This window comes from Alligator sinensis, unplaced genomic scaffold, assembly GCF_000455745.1.
Source record: "Alligator sinensis unplaced genomic scaffold, ASM45574v1 scaffold131_1, whole genome shotgun sequence".
NCBI classification, from domain to species: domain Eukaryota; kingdom Metazoa; phylum Chordata; order Crocodylia; family Alligatoridae; genus Alligator; species Alligator sinensis.
Window position 1 is genome coordinate 7,569,772 of NW_005841830.1, and position 17,497 is coordinate 7,587,268.

The window sequence follows — 17,497 nt, forward strand, 5'->3', positions numbered from 1 at the left end:
AAGTTCAATACAGATGTAATCGGTACGCCTGAGGCTGGTAAAAATACTGTAGTACAGGCAATGCTAAGAGTGGCAATATCAGAAAACAAAAGAAAAGTGAACAAATGATGGAAAATTCTAATATCTTTCTGCCCATTTCACAAAATGTTGGAAATCCACCAGAATTTTTCCCTTGTATTGAAGAAAACTGATTAAAAGTTTTTCCCCCATTTTTTTTCAGAATCAAAAGCATTTTAGTAGATTTGTAAGGCTACCACGGATCTTCTAGATCTCCAGCACCCTACAGGAAAAGAAGAGGAAAAATATTACTACTCACTAATACAAATTAAACTAACCCATAATGTAGTGAATACTAAAAGCATAACAGAAGTGGAACATGAGCACATAAAGAATAAAAGAAACTGCCACCTCTTTTTATGTTAATTTACTCAAAGTCACTCGCACTCCAAATTTCAAGATGTCTTTTTGGAAACACAATACAGTTAATTAAAACTTAGCTACGCCTTTATCTTATACAATATTAATGCAATAAAAACAATGCTTTGTAATGAATATACATACAATAAAACAAAAGCAAATATACATAACATGAAACAAAAGCAAAAATTATTCAAATCAACCAATTAAATAGTTCCTTTGGTTAAAATATGAAAATAGGTGGAATGCTAATGAGATTCCTGCACTCTTGAAAGCTAATCCAGATTTAGCAAGATGTTCCCACAGGATCTTATTTCATTAATGTAGTGAATTTTTTTTTTTGAATGAACAACAGCTGTTTTGTTTTGGGGAATTAAGTCGTAGTACAAATAAACAGAAAACACTGTGCCAATATACCTACATCACTACTAATAACTGCAGACTACTGATAATGGCATTTCAGCAATTATGTAGCAGTTAGATGCACACTGAAGTGATAGTTTCATACTTTATATCACTAATCTACTTGACTGCGGATGTGGATGTGTGTACACACACACACAAAAATGCAAGGGAACATCACACTAACAGACAGAAGGTAACCTAAACAAAACAACACATTTACTTCATTTTTATTGCAATATATTTTACTTAAAAGCTTTTATGAAATATCAATATAGCACAGATTATATTTACAATATTTTTATTCACACTAAAAGTCACCAGAACACTTTCAGAAAAGGTTATGGGAAGATCCATCATAATCTTTGTTGTCTGCTACAAGTGTAGCTACAAAAAATGCAAAGCTGTACCTGTATAATAAATACTTTAAGTGAATTTCCATAGGGTTTTTGAAACAGGGTTATATTACCAAAATCAATTAAATAAAGTCAATATGCATACAGGTATTCCATTTCAGATTCTTTATTGGGACTTAAAACATAAATTGTTTTTTTCTTTTCTTTTTTAATAGAACTTGACACTGATCACTAAATTCTAAATACACTTTATTACCTGAATATACAGTATGCTATAACTTGTAGAATAAAGATACAATTTACTAGAAAATAAGGTAGATAGTCATATTGAACAGAAGATACAGTCTGAGTTGAAAGGACTAAACATTTAGAAAAAAAGGTGGCTTAACATGTCCTAAACCCTAAATGAATATTTTTCTGTGATAATGTGAACTATATACAATTCATCAAATACAAACATGCAATATGTAGCATAATCATGCTGTGAAAAAGTTGTCAAAGTACTTCTATAAATCACTAATTTGAGCAAACATTGTATATGATTAAGGATGTGAATTATCTTATAATAAACATACGTGCAGCATTAAAATTCAGGTATTTTAAAAATTAAAAATCTTTTTTTTTTTTTTTGCACTTTAGCAAATTTCAAACTCCTACCACTGGCATCACAGGCTTTTTTTCCCCATTAAAAAAGTAAAACCTTGAGTACCTTCCAGTAGCGCAGGGGCCCTACTCCCTGGTTCACATAATATATAACATAAATTACAATGTCAGTTAATTCAACCTATAATAAGTTGTAAAATATAAACTACTCAAAAAGAGATGGCTAATTAATTAATTTTACATATACTTATATGTATATAAAGTCCGTACATATAAGTGAAAGTAAAATGGACTTTTCTAGAACTAATATGACAAAACGCTAAGCTATAAACACAGGTATCATTTTGGAAACAAGAGTTCTAGTTTTTTGTATGTAAGCTATAAACACAGCAGCTAAACCAAACTATCAAATCAGCTGGGTGAAATACAAAGACATTATGCTTGTTTATCACATCTCATTCATCCCTGAATCTTCATTAGACCTCTGTATTTCAGCAAGGTGATTCTCAGTTTCTGTTTGGGTGTCTGCAGCTGGGTCACTGGGTCCAGCATGTTTATCTGAAGTAGATGCTGCAGCTGGTTCAGTTGTGCTCTCTTCTCCCTGTATTTTAGCTAGCCTGTAACTAGTCAACATCTCCTCCAGAAGGTGGCGGTAGTTCCCCCTATGATTAATTCTCATTTGCCTGAGAGCTTCCACCAATTTTCCCTGAGTTCCACTTTCCTCTGCTTCGCCAGGGTCCTTTTTCAAGATTGAAGACCCCAAAAGTCAGTAGTTAAACTAGAATATTTTATAGTTATACATATAATTTTTAAAGACATTCTATAAAATTAGGCATTTCTGATTGAGAAAGATCTGACATTTTATGCCATCTTATGTAAATATATAACATCTTATTAAATTAGTAACATGCACATTAAAATGAAAGTATTTTACTCATGGTTATGAGGTTTTGTTTTGGTTTGGTTTTTTTAGAAAATACCATGTATTTAAAAATCACACATTAAAATATATACGTTGTTGAAAAACATTTACTTTCAGTGAGGCACAAAAATAATGTCAACTTGTTGACTCTATTCATGCTTTGGCTGAAATCATTTTTGATGTACATGGATTACTTCCAATAAGTGTCAGAAACAACTGAAAAAAATGCCACTTAAGATTACACTATAAACCAAAGCAATATTTTAAATATTTTCAAATGGAAACCATTACTGAATCAGTAGCAATGCACTTCTGCGAACAGCTTAACTAAAAGCTATGAACAAGCTCTGCATTAAACATTAAACTAATATTCATTTCAAAATCATAAATTTTTGGACACTAGCAATCTGATCCTCTTTCTGTGTAAAAATACTGCCAAAAGAAAGAATTTCCACCACTCTGTTCCAAAGAGAAATTATTCCCCAAACATGCAACAAGCTAGCAACCTTTCCTAAGCCACCGTCAAATTTGACTACTGCCCAGGAAAATTAATAGCTAAAATACATGTTAAAACTAAATCAAGCGACTCAAAGCACTCAGTCTAATCCTGGCTTTCAATGTGGAAAGGAATCCAACCTTACGAGACACGAGTTACTTCAAGCCACTTCAACCAAATGGGTGAATCAAAACAACATAAACAAAACAAAACAAAACAAAAAACACCACGAAAAAGCAAAGCATGACACTAATGTTTATTATTCCAGGATGGGGTCTAGTGTGCATTAGCTAAGATAAAAAGTTGCACTGGGCTGAGATCCACAATGGCTATTTAAAGCTCTGTACTGGAGCCAAAACAGCACTGTTGCTCTGAGGAACCAGGGACATTATAAATTATAAAGGCTAGCAGGGCTGTCAAACTAGAAACAGAGGTCAGATACCACTCGAAGGTGGTAATTCTAATGACAAAGGACATAAAAGGCAAATCATATGACTCATTATAATCATTTATTCCTTTTTCTTAACCTCTTCCAATATTGTACTAATTTTGGTGGCCTGTAGCTTGAGAGCTTTAATCCATCTGAAATCCCACCTTAAAAAGCATTATTGTTAAAAGAAGCAACTGCCCTGACATTGCTGAAACTAAAGAACAGAAGAAAAACCCAGTAATCAAAAAAGCATGGGGTATATAGTACGGGTGTATTTTTTCTCTTCCAAATTTATTATTGAAGCGTCTAACATGTCTTTATTGCATAAAATTTAGAGTAATATTTGTACCTCCACTGCAGTTTCTTGTTCCTGTGAAGCCTGAGAGGCTTCGAGTCCTAGGTGATTTCTGACTTAGCTGATATTTTCATAACCAAGAAAAGTTTCAGTCTCTCAGGTGAGCCAAGATATTTGATTTCTGAGCATGACAATTAGGTATTTTCAGTGTAATTAGGATATATTTTAACTCCTTGTGCAAAAGACAGCTTTATCTGAGGACATCAGCAAAAGGGATGCTGCAATTATATATACTCCCACCTAGTTCTCCAAGCCTCATTTTTGCAAGAGGCTAAGGAACCTAATCTCAAGAATATTTTGAGTTCTCCAGTAACACATGCAAGCATTTTCCAAATCTGAGCTAACCAGCACATAAGAGAAAAAGATACTAGCTTTTAAAGGCCTGTGGGACTTAACAACATTGAAAAAGGGATGGAATTATTTGTGAAGTCACTAATATTTAGTTAGGTGACAAATCCTTTAGATCCCTTCATTTAATGACCTGTCATGTAGAGAGAAATTTTGGCAAGCCAATATGAACTCTTCCAGAACTAATAAATGGGTTCTAAGCATTGGTTTTAATGCATATGCTCAAACAAGCAAAAATACCTCAAACCCTGGTTTAATGCTAGACATGTGTCACAGTGAATATATGAAAGGCTGCTATTATGAGGGTTCATTTTAACTGCCTTTTCTTAAGAAAACAGGTATCCAAGCAGGATATTTTCCAGGCTGCAGAACTACTGCACCCCAATCTTTATACAAAAGATTGAGATTAAAAATTATAAGATCTGGGATTCAATTCAGGCAGGTTCTATAGCATAAGCCCAATGTAAAGCACACTATTACAATTGTTTTCAACACACTATTCGTATGCTTAAAGCTAGGCAAGTTGGCAGAGTTGGGGTCCTAAAACTTACACATGTAACTACAAATTGAAAAATTTAGCCACTTCATAAACAAGCTAGAACATTTTCAAGAATAACCTTTACTTAAAGGAATCAGCAGAACTAGTACTCTGCCTGCTGTTTAAATTTAGCTTTAACTAATTTTTGGTTGTACAGTAGCCTACTTTAATTTTTTTGTAAATTGTTTCCAAAAATCTCTTTTGTTAACAGTGAGAAGGGCAAAAACAAAATAGTGAGATTCCATTAGTAATCTGCATCTTTTTGTTGACACTGATTACTACTATGCACCCATGTACATTTATAGTATAAAGGGGAAGTTCCTGTCCCATCCTTCAGATGAGGAGCCTTGCCTGCAGCACAACAGGTGGAGTTACTGCAGAGGAAGGCTATCTGGTGAGCAGGAGTCTGCAGCGAGCCAGAGGTCATGAGCTACATCATGAAGCATTTTAACATGTGTTGTGGGATGTGGCGCTGGGCACTTTAATTAGCAAGCTATGCTAATTAATAGTGCTTGGCTTGTGTGTGACGTGCATCAGTATCGCCCCACGTTCCCGAGCTGAAAAAAATGGCGGCGAGGAGCTTTGAACTAAAGGTCATCAAACATGTTTCATTTCAAAGCGCCCCGCCACCATTTTTTTCAGCGTGGAGTCACACAGCGACACTGATGCAGAAGGCTGCGGAAGTGCATTGATTTTTATGCTCCAGGAGACTTGATTAACTGGGATTTCCAGCGCATCAGAGCAGGCTCTGAGCATGTGTACAGGAGCCCAAAGTGATTACTACATCCCTGAGACTGCAAGAGCAGCCTTGAAACAGCTCTTCAGTATTATAGGGAAGATCCCCTCTTCCGCAGGTTTTTTTGTTTGTTTGTTTGTTTTTACAGGACAGCATGTTTACATCAAAGTCCTTTTTCTAAATTATTTAACAGCATATTTAAAAGTAGTAAAAAGCAACACAAGAAAATGACAAATCTGATTTCTTACAAATTATTTATATATTTTTAAAACCTAAATCTGATGATGAAAAAATATTTTTCCTTATTTTAATTAAATACGCTTGGAACTGATTTATCAGTCTATAATGCTCTATTTGCCCACAAATACACTCAAATTATGCTGCTTTTAATTAAGCTGTTCACACTGCCATATATTCTGTACCAGCAATCAGACATATGTTAATTTGCAAAACTTAATGTAAATATCATCATCATCTTTTCAGTGCAGGTTTTCACACACAGTATATAATATTTAGCTGATTGTGTGTTATTAATATGAAATTCCAAAACCTAATATACACACACACACACACACCCCCATCTATCTATCGATCGATCGATCGATATAGATATATCTATCTATCTATATAAAGGTTTTATCAAGGTAGCATAAATTATATCCAGTATTGACAACAAGATATAGCATTACTGAATGATTGAAAATTTGACTATCACAAGACAGACATTTCAAAGATTGTTACAGCAATATATTAGACACAGAAGAAGATTTTTTTAAATGTTTACATCTACACAAGAATACATCCCACAAAAATATACAGGGACAAACTCTCAAGTATAAAATTAGTGCACCTTCATGCTACATAGCTTTACACCAGTTGCAGCTTTAGCCCATAATTTTTAATATAAAGCTCTGCTTTTGCTTCACACAACATATTAGGAGCACATTAATTTAAGTCCCAATTTCACTTTGCAGAACACTTCCAGACCACCACCAATCGGGTACATTGGTGTTTTCTTGCCTCCACCTTTGTTTCCTGTTTGAAAGTAGATTTATAGGGCACTAGAGGTTGTCAAGGAGTAGAAAAGATACTTTCTTGACCTCAGGTCTGGAAAAGAACTCAGCTCATTTTAGCTAGTAACTGAATTATCTTTTTTCAGCTTTTTTTCCTCAACTCAGTCGGCTGTTAGAGCAGTGAGAAGCAAGTATGTCTGAAAGACTGTGTGGCCCACTCCATGACCTACAAGATCTTGTGAATTAGACAAAGTCCCTGTTTAAAAACAAATGCTGTCTATACATGTGCTCTTTCATGTTCTAATTAAAATGCGACAGTGTCACCTTATCATCACATGCATTAGGCGCCCCCCCCCAATGCTTTAAAATGGCTGCAGGGCCACTTTACTTAAACCTCCCTGAATGAGCTTTAGATAAAGCGCCCTGTGGCCATTTTAACACACGTAGGGACTGAATACATGTGATGGCGAGCTGTTTTAATTAGAGTGGCTGTCTGGAAACTGCTCTAATTAAAACACACCCCCTCTCCCACCTCCAAGCACGTGTACAGACAGCCTAAGACACCTTTCATCTACTGAGAAACAAAAAAACAGCAGTACCCAGGACTTTCACTAAGTGTGAGCATTAACATGTTTCCCTTTCAAGGATCCCAACACCAAACCTCCTGCAGCTGATGCATAAAACTTGACTCCTAGGTTTGGTATGTTTATATCAGGGGTAGCAAAATGGTGGATCCAGCCAGAGGCCAGATTCCATTTCCCAGCAGCCCTTGCCTGCATCACTGAAGTTGGTCTCCATGGAGACACCAGCAGCAGTGGTGCTGTCCCAGCATGGGGCCAAGGTTTCCATGCAGACTGGCTCCAACACCACTGGCAGGGCATGCAGCTGGTAGAGAACTGCTCTGCAGCCAGGGCTGGGATCTTGCAGTGGTGACAGCATGGTCCAGAGCCAGGGCAGCAGATCACAGCTCTGACCCAACTCTGGACCATGCTATCACCACTGCAAGATCCCAGCCCCAGCCACAGAGCAGCTCCCTGCCCAGCCATGTGCCCTGTCAGCTCCATGGAGCTGGTCTCCATGGAAACCCTGGTCCCATGCTGTCACAGCAGCACTACTTACGTGGTCTCCATGGAAAGCAGCTGCAGAAATGCGGGCAGGGGCTATTGGGAAATGGAGTTTCCATGGGCCCGACCCAGCCCATGGACCAGACTTTGCCTGTCCCTGGTTTATATGATCCCCTTGCCCGCCATCCCTAATCTCCACTGAGCTTTGAGCATGGAGTACTCCTTAACACAGGATTTTGTACCGAACAGTAGGGCTGCAATAGACACACTTGTCCTGGGAGACAGCATATATGTGTAGGGTCCCATAGCCATACAAGACTACTGTACCACTTCAAGTCCCGTCAAAGTATGTGGAATAAACTGTGCCACCACTTTTTCCTAGGACATCACGGTGCGCACCTCTAAGGTTATCACAGGTCATTTCCTAACAAGCTGGCCAAGACATTTGCTCTGGCTGGCTGCCAACTGGCAGAGAAAGAGCAGTGTACCACCCCCTGTTTTGATCTACGTCAAAACTGGGACAGTCAGGACTGGGTCGAATACAATGTCTATTTACAGCCTAGCAAAAAAGAAAATTCATCTTACAAAGATCAAAAGGCATACTGTGCTAGATTGTCCACATTTACTGTACTAAAAAAGTTTATTAACATATCAAAAGTAAATATAATCATTAAGGTTAAAGCCCATCCTCCATTTACATTTACAATGCCCACCAGAGCTATATATCAGGTATGTACTTCTAAGACTTGCCCATGTCGTTTAATAAAACAAATAAAAAATTAAATAATAATGAAAAGAGTCCAAAAATACTTTGTGGCACCCAGTAGCTTAGATAACGCTGCATATTTGCACTTAAGCTAGTTTTCACTTCTGTGGAGCAACACTAGGTATAGCCAAATTTGGCCCTTTCAGGTTTCCTTTAGAAGAATCTGTCACAAATATGGTGCATTTCTGGAAAAATAAGACAGAAGAGTCAGATTTTTCCTTTTACTGAAAGTGTTCTAAATTGGGTGCTATAATTAAGCCTGCACAGTTACAATTCTTGGAACTGGGTAAAAAGACACCCTGGGGCAGAGAAAAAAAAAAGCAATGCTTCTATTGTTAGGCGTCATGGTGGGTTGGATGGATGCAGAGTTACTTGAGAACTAAAAAAGCAAGGAAACAAGATAGCAGATGTCCGAGGACATGAAGGTAGGTCATAAATGGGGAACATGTTTGTTTTAGGAAACTGGAATGGTTTGAAGGGATTAGAGATATTAATATTAAACTTAACCCATTAGGATGCAAGACAAAATTAAATCATTAAAGCTACATTTTATAAACAGGTGCAAAAGAAGAAAACATTATTTATTTTTATCCAAATGCAGCCAAGCATCAAAACAAGAATTTAGGCCCATCCCATACCAAATTCTGCATTACAAGAATTTCTTATTTGTAGGGAACTACCTAAATAGAGGAGAGACAAAGGTTTTTTTTGCAATCTACTTGCACCACGCAGAGCCACTGTCGCAGACATTTCACCGTGGCCCTGCCCCTTGCTTCTGACTGGTAGAGAGGGCTGCTCTTCATGTGGTCCCATCCCTCACCACTGATTGGCAGAGGCCCCAGCAGGGGAGGAGAGATGAGGGGCAACCATCATCTTGGCTGCTCTGCTTCATGCTGCTCTGCCAGTCAGCACCTCCCCCCTCCAGTGGGCTGCGAGGCTGGGCAGCCACAGCCATGAGCACCACTGGCTTCCACTGGAGAGCCAGCATCTTATTTTTACTAAGTTCTTATTTTTTTTCCAGGCGCTTCCATAGTAAATCACAGCAAATGCTGTTTTTCATGGTGACTGCGGAAACTGCTGTTTTCACAGTTTCTGTGAAAATCACGGAAGTGCAATTTAAGTAAGTCCCTACTTATTTGGGCAGACATTTAGTAAACAAAGCTAGGTCAAGATATTGCTTATGGGTCTCTGTTTAAATATTTTACTGAGCCCTAAGCCTTTGTTGGGAAAGGTGGCACATACATCTCATAAATAAATAAACAAGCATGCAGGAAAACAGCCCTTTCATAGAAGACCTTGCAATTTTAAGACAACAACCAAAAACACAACTGGCAGAAGGGAAGAGAATACAGAGGGAAGAGAACAGAGTTAATGGTGATAAGACTGTATCAGTACAGAGACTAGTTATGGATAAAACTTAGTTTAGAACCATTTTAAAGTATTTAAAATCCAATAGACACTCAGTATAGCTATTATTTGTGGATGGATTTCTTGCAGGCCTCTGTAAAATGCGTCATGATTAGGAAGGCTTATAAGAGGACATAGTATCAGCTTTACAAATTAATTCAGGATAAGAACCCTGGGGCAGAACACAACATTAGGCTAAGCACTATCAGCTCTTTATAAATTACTAAATAATCCTTTAAAAAAAAAAATTATAATCAACTTTTGTCTCCTGGACACTGTTTTTAAAACAGTCTGTGTTGCTGACTAACATGAATGCCATTTACCATTATTCTGTAGGACAGATGTTATAACAGGTAATTTATAAATTACAAATGTATTTCTTAATCAATTCAATAATCAGAACTATTTCTATTTAAACAGTTGCAGTAACTCACTTAACAATTCTTTTTTAAATTAAAATGTTCAAGGATTTAAAAACTCAGATCTCCAGGAGTTGAACACACAGGTGTATATAAAAATCATTTAACAATTAGATGAAGTTTTCAGAGGAACTGTCACTTTATTTAATTCTAAATATACTGGTTCTAGAGCATTTAAAAAAACATGCTTCCAAAGTAAGCAATGGTACACTATCCTCAACTGTTGTTACCTGTTTTACATGCTAAAAAAAACTGTTCAGTATCACTATTGTGGCCTTGACATCGAATACACATTCAACAGAAAACTCATTTTATACTGGAATGAGATTATTAGAATGACAAAATTTGATGCTATACTTTTGATATAGTACACCTAAAATTACCACCTACGAGGGCATTTATTTCTTATTTCAAAACAAAGACAAAATACAAACATCTAAAAGATAGCTTATATTGTTGCTCCAGAGATCTGAATTAAAAGCAGCAGCAGCAGCAATTTATATTAAAAATTGAATGTTCACAACTGGGCATTACAGAGAAACTCACTGTCCCTTTAAGAATGAATTTTTAAAGTATCATATTATTTTATTGACAATGTTGGTACAATTTGAATTCTTTATGTTTACATAAAACACATGTAGATACAAATAACATATATGTTACTCAAATTTTGTTTGGTGTACTTCATCTGCAATGAAGTACTAAGATTTGCTCTTTGCCAACAAAGTCTAAGACTCAAAAGTAAAACTTACCCCATCATTCTCTCTGTGTGGATTCAGCCTATTATACACAGCTTCAATAATATTACGCCTAAAAATAAAGCAAAGAATTAATATAGTAGAGAAATATTTTAAGAATTCAAGCACTACACCATAAAACCAAAGACTAATATTTGTGTCTTAACTTCTATGTTTGTCATTTAAATGTCAGCATCATATGCTTATGTAGGTTTTCAAAAAGATGCTTAGGGATTTAAACACAGTATTCAGATATATGGTAATGAAGGATTTTTATAGGCTTAGGTTAATGATACCCACATTCTTTTCTTCTGAATTTTTGTTCCCCTGTCTTTTCTTTCCTCACAGTTTATCCTGCTACACCTGGGCTGAACACTTAAGAAATTCTCGCTTTATTTTGGGTTTTCAGAGTTGGTAATTTCTTCTTAGCTACGCATTTTCTGTTTAGCCCAGCAGTCCAAGAGTTCCTAATGTGAGCTGCATTTCTTGCCATAAACCAGCTATAGAATGAGAACATTTTACAACTATCCTTAAAATCATCGATTTTGAGCCTATTGCTCAGAAATTAAGCAACAGGTTACTCTGGTCAAATGGAGTCCAAGTGTAAGACATTTTGAACAGCCTTAGATCTTGGTTTAGTAAGTGTCTAAACATTTGGGAGGGGAGAAGGAAGGGGAAGAGAGAAAGAAAGGGAAACACTTTCCTTTAAATTTTATTGGTTTCAGAAATGTTGTATTGCCACTAAAACAAAATGACATGAAAAAATAAACATGCTGTCACACCAGGAGGCATTTTAAATGCTTAAAAAAACTGATTTTGCATACATTTCTGTGCGCAAGATCATGAAAGTTTTCCAACCTGTCAAATATCCAAATTAACAGACTAAACAAAATGAGTGCAACTTTCCTTTGAACAGGTCAAATAAATTGGCGTTGATCCTAAGACAGTGCTTCTTAAACTATCTGACGTGGCGGGCTGGCAATTTTTTTTCCAGTGGGCCAGGGACTGGTGCCCGGTTCAGTCGGTGGCAGCAACTGCGTGTAACAGCGCTACACAAATGCGTGACTGGCTGTTTCTTTCTCTTTCCTCACTTCGCACGACGTGATGTCACCTGGAGTGTTGGAACATATGAACTGTGGCGCTATGACATATCAATGTTATGGTTCTGAAAATATATTTCTTTCTTTCCTGGCAACTCGCTGAGGACTGGCGACCGGTGGCTCACGGACCGGCACTGGTCCATGGACCTCCGCTTTGAGAAGCACTGTCCTAAGACACACAGGGCCTTTACACCAGAAATGAAGAGTAGCATGTAACATTGCCTAATGAGTCTATTATTTTATCATGATTCTACTGATACTTTCTGTAGCTTGTGAACAAACATGAAAAAATAAAAATCAAATAAACCAGGCTTTACGCTTTTAAAACACACCTATATGGGAAGGTAAAATAGCATTTTATGTATCGCAGTATAATACATTAATTTCAGTTGACCCCCTTCGGAAGGAAGGGAGAGGTCAGTGGCAAGATATAGTATATCATGTATAATTTCTACAGTACAAAAAAGTGAACTAGTTTAATATCCAAAAATCAGCTAAGTTAAATGTTTCTTCAAACCTTTATAACTAAACTGAAATAAATGTATACTTAACAGAAATAAACAAGGTTAAAGAAAGCCAGGACTACAGTATTGTACTTACTTGCCAGCTAGACCACCCCCTGGTGGTAAATTTGGGATATTCTCCGCAGATAAAATGCGAATTACATGAGCAAGGTCAGGCATTCCTTCCTCTCCTGAATTCTCCATAATTTCTGGTTTAAAAAAAAAAAAGAAAATATTCTAACCAACAGTAAACACAACTTAACAGTAAAATGCAGGATACTATTACCCTGACAAGAAAAACGACATCACAGAAAATATTTAAGAGTAAAAAAAGGGGGGAAAAAAATCTCTTCTTCCCCATTTTATGTACAGAGTGATTACTTACCAGTAACTGGAGTTCAAGATATATTGTCAATATGCATATACCACAAGGGAGTGGCACATGCATCTTAAGCACTTGAGGTTGGAGACATTGTTGTCCTGAAATATATATACACACACACACACTGTGCCTTACACTTTATGGCAAGGACATCCCTCTGCCCATTTTTTTAACAAAAGATATCCAGAATGGCGGGGACTGAGGAAGTGGGGAAGGAGAAGAGAATGCAGGCTATGCACAACAAACAGTGCATCTATAAGAACGCGCAAGAAATTTCTTCCTCTTTCAAGTGTTTTTCTATATGTGGCTGACTTAAAACAGCATTTGATACAGTAAGGGCAGGTCCAAATATGACACAGCATCCACTGTAGAAGCTTCCACAGTGACAATGTTTGGCAAAGATGCATATGGAGCTCCAGGTTGCTGTCTTCCTGAGGTCTGGATTGGAGACGTCCAAAGAGAGGCGACTAAGATTGCTAGGACTCTAGCAGAAAGTTGCAGTCATCATTACTGTAACGCTGTGGCCTACCCTGACACCATCTGAGATCTAGTTAAGCAATCACTGGATACAAGTCACTGTGCCTTTTGATATTTCAGGTCAAATAACTTATAATCAAACAACTTAGGAAATTTTGAAAAAGGCTGAGTTATATGCAGGTAAAAGTCAAGACTCCTCCCCGCCCCAGCAAAATCTCAAGCATATGTGGAAATGAGCCAACTCAAATATAAGGTTTTCTGGAAGAATACTGTTAGGGAAAACTACTGAAGTGAAATTCTGATACCTTTAGCTACAAACTTGGGGTGAGCCTACAGAGAGAGCTTGTCTAGGTAACACATTTCATAGAAACATAGAAAAAGGAGGGCTGGAAGGAACCTCCAAAGGTCATCTAGGCCAACCCCCTGCCTGAAGCAGGATCATCCCTATCCAAGCTATCCTACACAATCCATAAGATAAAATCTACATAAGTAGGGGTGAGACAATCTAAATTGGGGTGAGACAGACTTTTTTGCAGCATCTCTCACTGCTGATTGGCCAAGAGGCCCCAATCGCACCGGGCCCTGTGCTTTGGGGGGCCCTGTTGACAGTGCTGTACGAACCCCGCTGCGTCCACCACGCGCCACCGTTGCCAAGGTCCAGTCAGAGCTAAGGACAGCTCTGACTGGACCTAGGGACCATGGAAAGGCTTACGCATGCACTGATGCCCTAAAAGTAACACTGTCAGGAGTCTTGTACTCCTGGTAGGAGGTCAGTCCATGGTGGCAAGGTCAAAGGTGAGGCATCAAACAAAAAGCAATCAAACACAACATAGACATCAATGGTGGAGTAGGTAGATGCAGAAGGTATACATCTCAATGGCTCAATGACAAACAGAAGGAAAGAAAACAAGACTGAGAAATATGTGGTTTGACCCTCCCTTTAACCACCATGTGCGGTGTCTGCCAATGAGTCTGTGGCTCTAGGACAAACCTTCTTAGCCATCAGTGGAATCATCTGCAAGCCTATGAGCCGTGGGAGCGATCAAGCTTGACCATGAAGGAATGTCGATGACAAGGACCCATTTTATATTTGTTTTGGAGTATTCCTCCCGAGGTGTATCACCTTGCATTTGTCAGCAATTAAACTTCATCCTGTTGGCTCCAGCCTAACTTTCTAATCTATCAAGAACCACGCTCACAATCCTTCCCAGTTTTGTGTAAACTGCAAACCTGCCCAATAAGCATCAATAAACACATTGAACAGCACTGGGCTGAGGACTGACCCCTGTGAGATTCCAATCAAAACCTGCCCTTCTGACACAGGCCCATTAAAAATTACCCTTTACTTACAGCTATTCAGCTAGTCATCTGTGCACCCTGTAGTACTTTTATCCAGCCCACATTTCTCCAATTTATTTAGGAGACGGTTGTGTGGGACCTTGTCAAAACTTGCTGAAGTCCAGATACACTACATCCACAGCATTCTCTTCATCCACCCATGAAGATACTTTGTAGAAGGGGATCAAGTTTGACACTATTTGTTTTTCATAGATCCATGCCGGCTGTTTGTGATCTGCCTTGCCTCTTCCAGGTGCATGCAAAAAGCCTTCCTTAGGATATGCTCCTGTAAGTGAGGTTAACCTGTCTGTAGTTCCCCGGGTCCTCCTTTTTGTCGTTTTTAAAGAAGAGTGTGATGTTAGCTCTTCTCCAGTCCTCTGGTAACTGGCCTGTCTCCCACAATTTCATGAAGATCACTGCCAAGGGCTCCTCTGCCAGTTCTTTCAGCACCCTGGGATGAAGTTCATCTGGCCCTGCTGACTTGAATTCATTCAGACCCAACAAAAGCTCTCTTATCTTCTCATTCAGCTTGCCCCCTTCCTTATCCAGATAATCCCTATCAGGTGCTGGCAACTTAAATATTTGTAAAGACTGAGGCAAAGTAGCTGTTGAGTAGCTCTGCCTTCTTTGCATCTTTGATTAGGAGTTCCCCCTGGCTTGGTTAACAGAGGAGCCACAGCTTCTTTGGTTCTTTTCTGGCTAACCTATTTATAGAACTTCTTCTTACCATCTTTAACTTCCTTTGCCCAGTGTGGCTCATTCTTTATCTTTGCCTTCCTTATTTTGTCCCTTCAGGTTCCTGCTATTTCTTGGTACACTTCTTGGCGACCTGTCCATTCTTCCATTGCGCGCACACTTTATTTTTTCACTGAAGCATTTTAGAAGCTCCTTGTGCAGCCACGTTGGTATCCCTTTGTATTAGGACAGTTTGTTTTGGGGTTTTCAATACTGTGCCCTTCAGAAGCTCTTAGCCCTTTGGGGCACCTTTATCCTTCAATCTATCCTCCCATGGCATGCACCATGCCTATTCCTCAAATTGGATGAAATTTGCCTTTTTAAATCTAGTCCTAAATTTTGCTGACCTCACACTTTTCCTGTCTCAGGATCTAGAATTTTATCATAGTGTGACCACTTCCTCTCAAGTTACCCATCACCTTCACATCCTTCACCAAATCTTCCCTGTTAGTCAGGACAAGATCCAAGACATCCTAGTTGTATCCTTCATTTTCTGGAACAGGAAATTAGCTTTTGAATACACTTCTTGAACACGTGGGTAGCCAGCAACTCCAGCCAGTGCTGCACGTTGCAGCTAGGAGCACAGCCTGTCCAGCCCACCTCTATCGTGGGGGCTCCACGCAGCACACCTGCAGTTCCTGCACTCAGAAGTGCACATGGGGAAGTCCAATGCTGGAGCCAGCTGCCTTCCCTGTCCCCTGCTGCGCAGGTCCTGGGACTCTGTCAGAAGTGAAGGGGAGCCCCACAATATTGCTATATGTGGCAGATATTTTTTGTTCAGACTGTATAAGGAAACCTGAAGGGGGTGGTGGTGGTGCTTGAAGAATGTCTCATCCAGCTCCTCTTCCTGATTTGGCTGCCTATACTAAATCCCCAATTCATCCTTGTCAAAATGATGGCCGCAGATGGAGTGGCAAGAAGCTTCTTATCGATGTAAACAGCATACCAAGCAAGGGTTGTAGGACTAAGAGCTACTGATCTCCAAGCCACTTTGTCTCACACTGCACTGACTAAAATGTAGGTACTTTTCCCCAAGAGACTGATCTAAATCCCTGTGCGTTGTATATGCACGCTGAGAGCACGCATGCAACCCAACAGTCTGTACACTCTGACCTCACCCTAAGAATTTGGTGGAGTTGAGATGCCTCCCAGCTCTCATATGGATTTTAAAAAAAAAAAAAGATTAGTTGAGATTGAGATGCCTAGAAGCTCAAATCTGGGTACACACAGCATCCCAAAACTAAACATTTAAGAATCTTTTCAAGCCTTTTTAACTGAATGGAAACACTTACTGAAACTAGGCATCTCAGCAAATATATGGATGCTGAGTGTTCATTTGTAACTTATGGTATGGACTAGTGCAGGCTTGTCCAACATACGGCCCGTGGGCCACCATGCGGCCCACCAAGCCATTTAATTTGGCCCGCGGCAGCGCCGCCACCATGGAGCAGGGAGCCACGGCAGAGGCAGGGCGCAGAGCCACGGTGGCGGCGCCGCAGCAGCGGTGGCGGCGTGGAGCACGGAGTGCAGAGCCGCTGTCGCGGAGCGCAGGGTGGTGGCGTGGAGCTGCAGCAGCAGCAGGGCCGCAGCGAGGCAGGCAGGGCGGGCCAGCCCGCAGGCCCCAGCCGGCAGCGAAGGGAGGGGAGCTGCTTACCCCAGTGCTTACGCCTGGCCCGGTGGAGCAGCCCTACGTGGGAGGGCAAGCAACAGCTGCTGCCACTGCCAGCCAGTGCCTGCCTCCTCACCCGCACGCTTGAAGCCAGCCCCGCTGCCCTGCCCTGCCCTGCCCCACAGCAAGGCGGTGCCTGCTCACTCCCCTGGCCAGCCTCCCCCTGGGCGCTGCAGCTCTCCGGGCCCGGTCGCCCACACGCGAGGCCCCAAGGGGGCTGCTTCTCACGTGCTGCTGGGGACGCAAGGAGGAGCCCGGCTGGGTCTGCCCTGGCCAGCAGAAGC

The 17,497-nt window shown here is 39.7% G+C and overlaps 1 protein-coding gene across 7 annotated transcripts in view; it reads right to left on the minus strand.

Moving 5' to 3' along the window:
• The window catches only part of PPM1B (protein phosphatase, Mg2+/Mn2+ dependent 1B), a 104,615-nt gene that overhangs the window by 8,071 nt on the left and 79,047 nt on the right, over positions 1–17,497 (minus strand). For 4 of the 7 annotated variants that reach the window (XM_014520816.2, XM_025205537.1, XM_025205476.1 and 1 more), the window contains 3 exons: positions 12,710–12,821; positions 11,025–11,082; positions 348–2,517 (listed from right to left, as the gene is read on the minus strand). In XM_014520816.2, coding sequence (XP_014376302.1) covers positions 2,227–2,517; positions 11,025–11,082; positions 12,710–12,821 — 461 coding nt within the window. In that variant the 3' untranslated portion in view covers positions 348–2,226. Of the gene's footprint in view, positions 1–6; positions 281–346; positions 2,518–11,024; positions 11,083–12,709; positions 12,822–17,497 lie in introns of those variants that run through there. The other 3 variants (XM_025205771.1, XM_014520840.2, XM_025205722.1) reach the window with 3 other exon arrangements.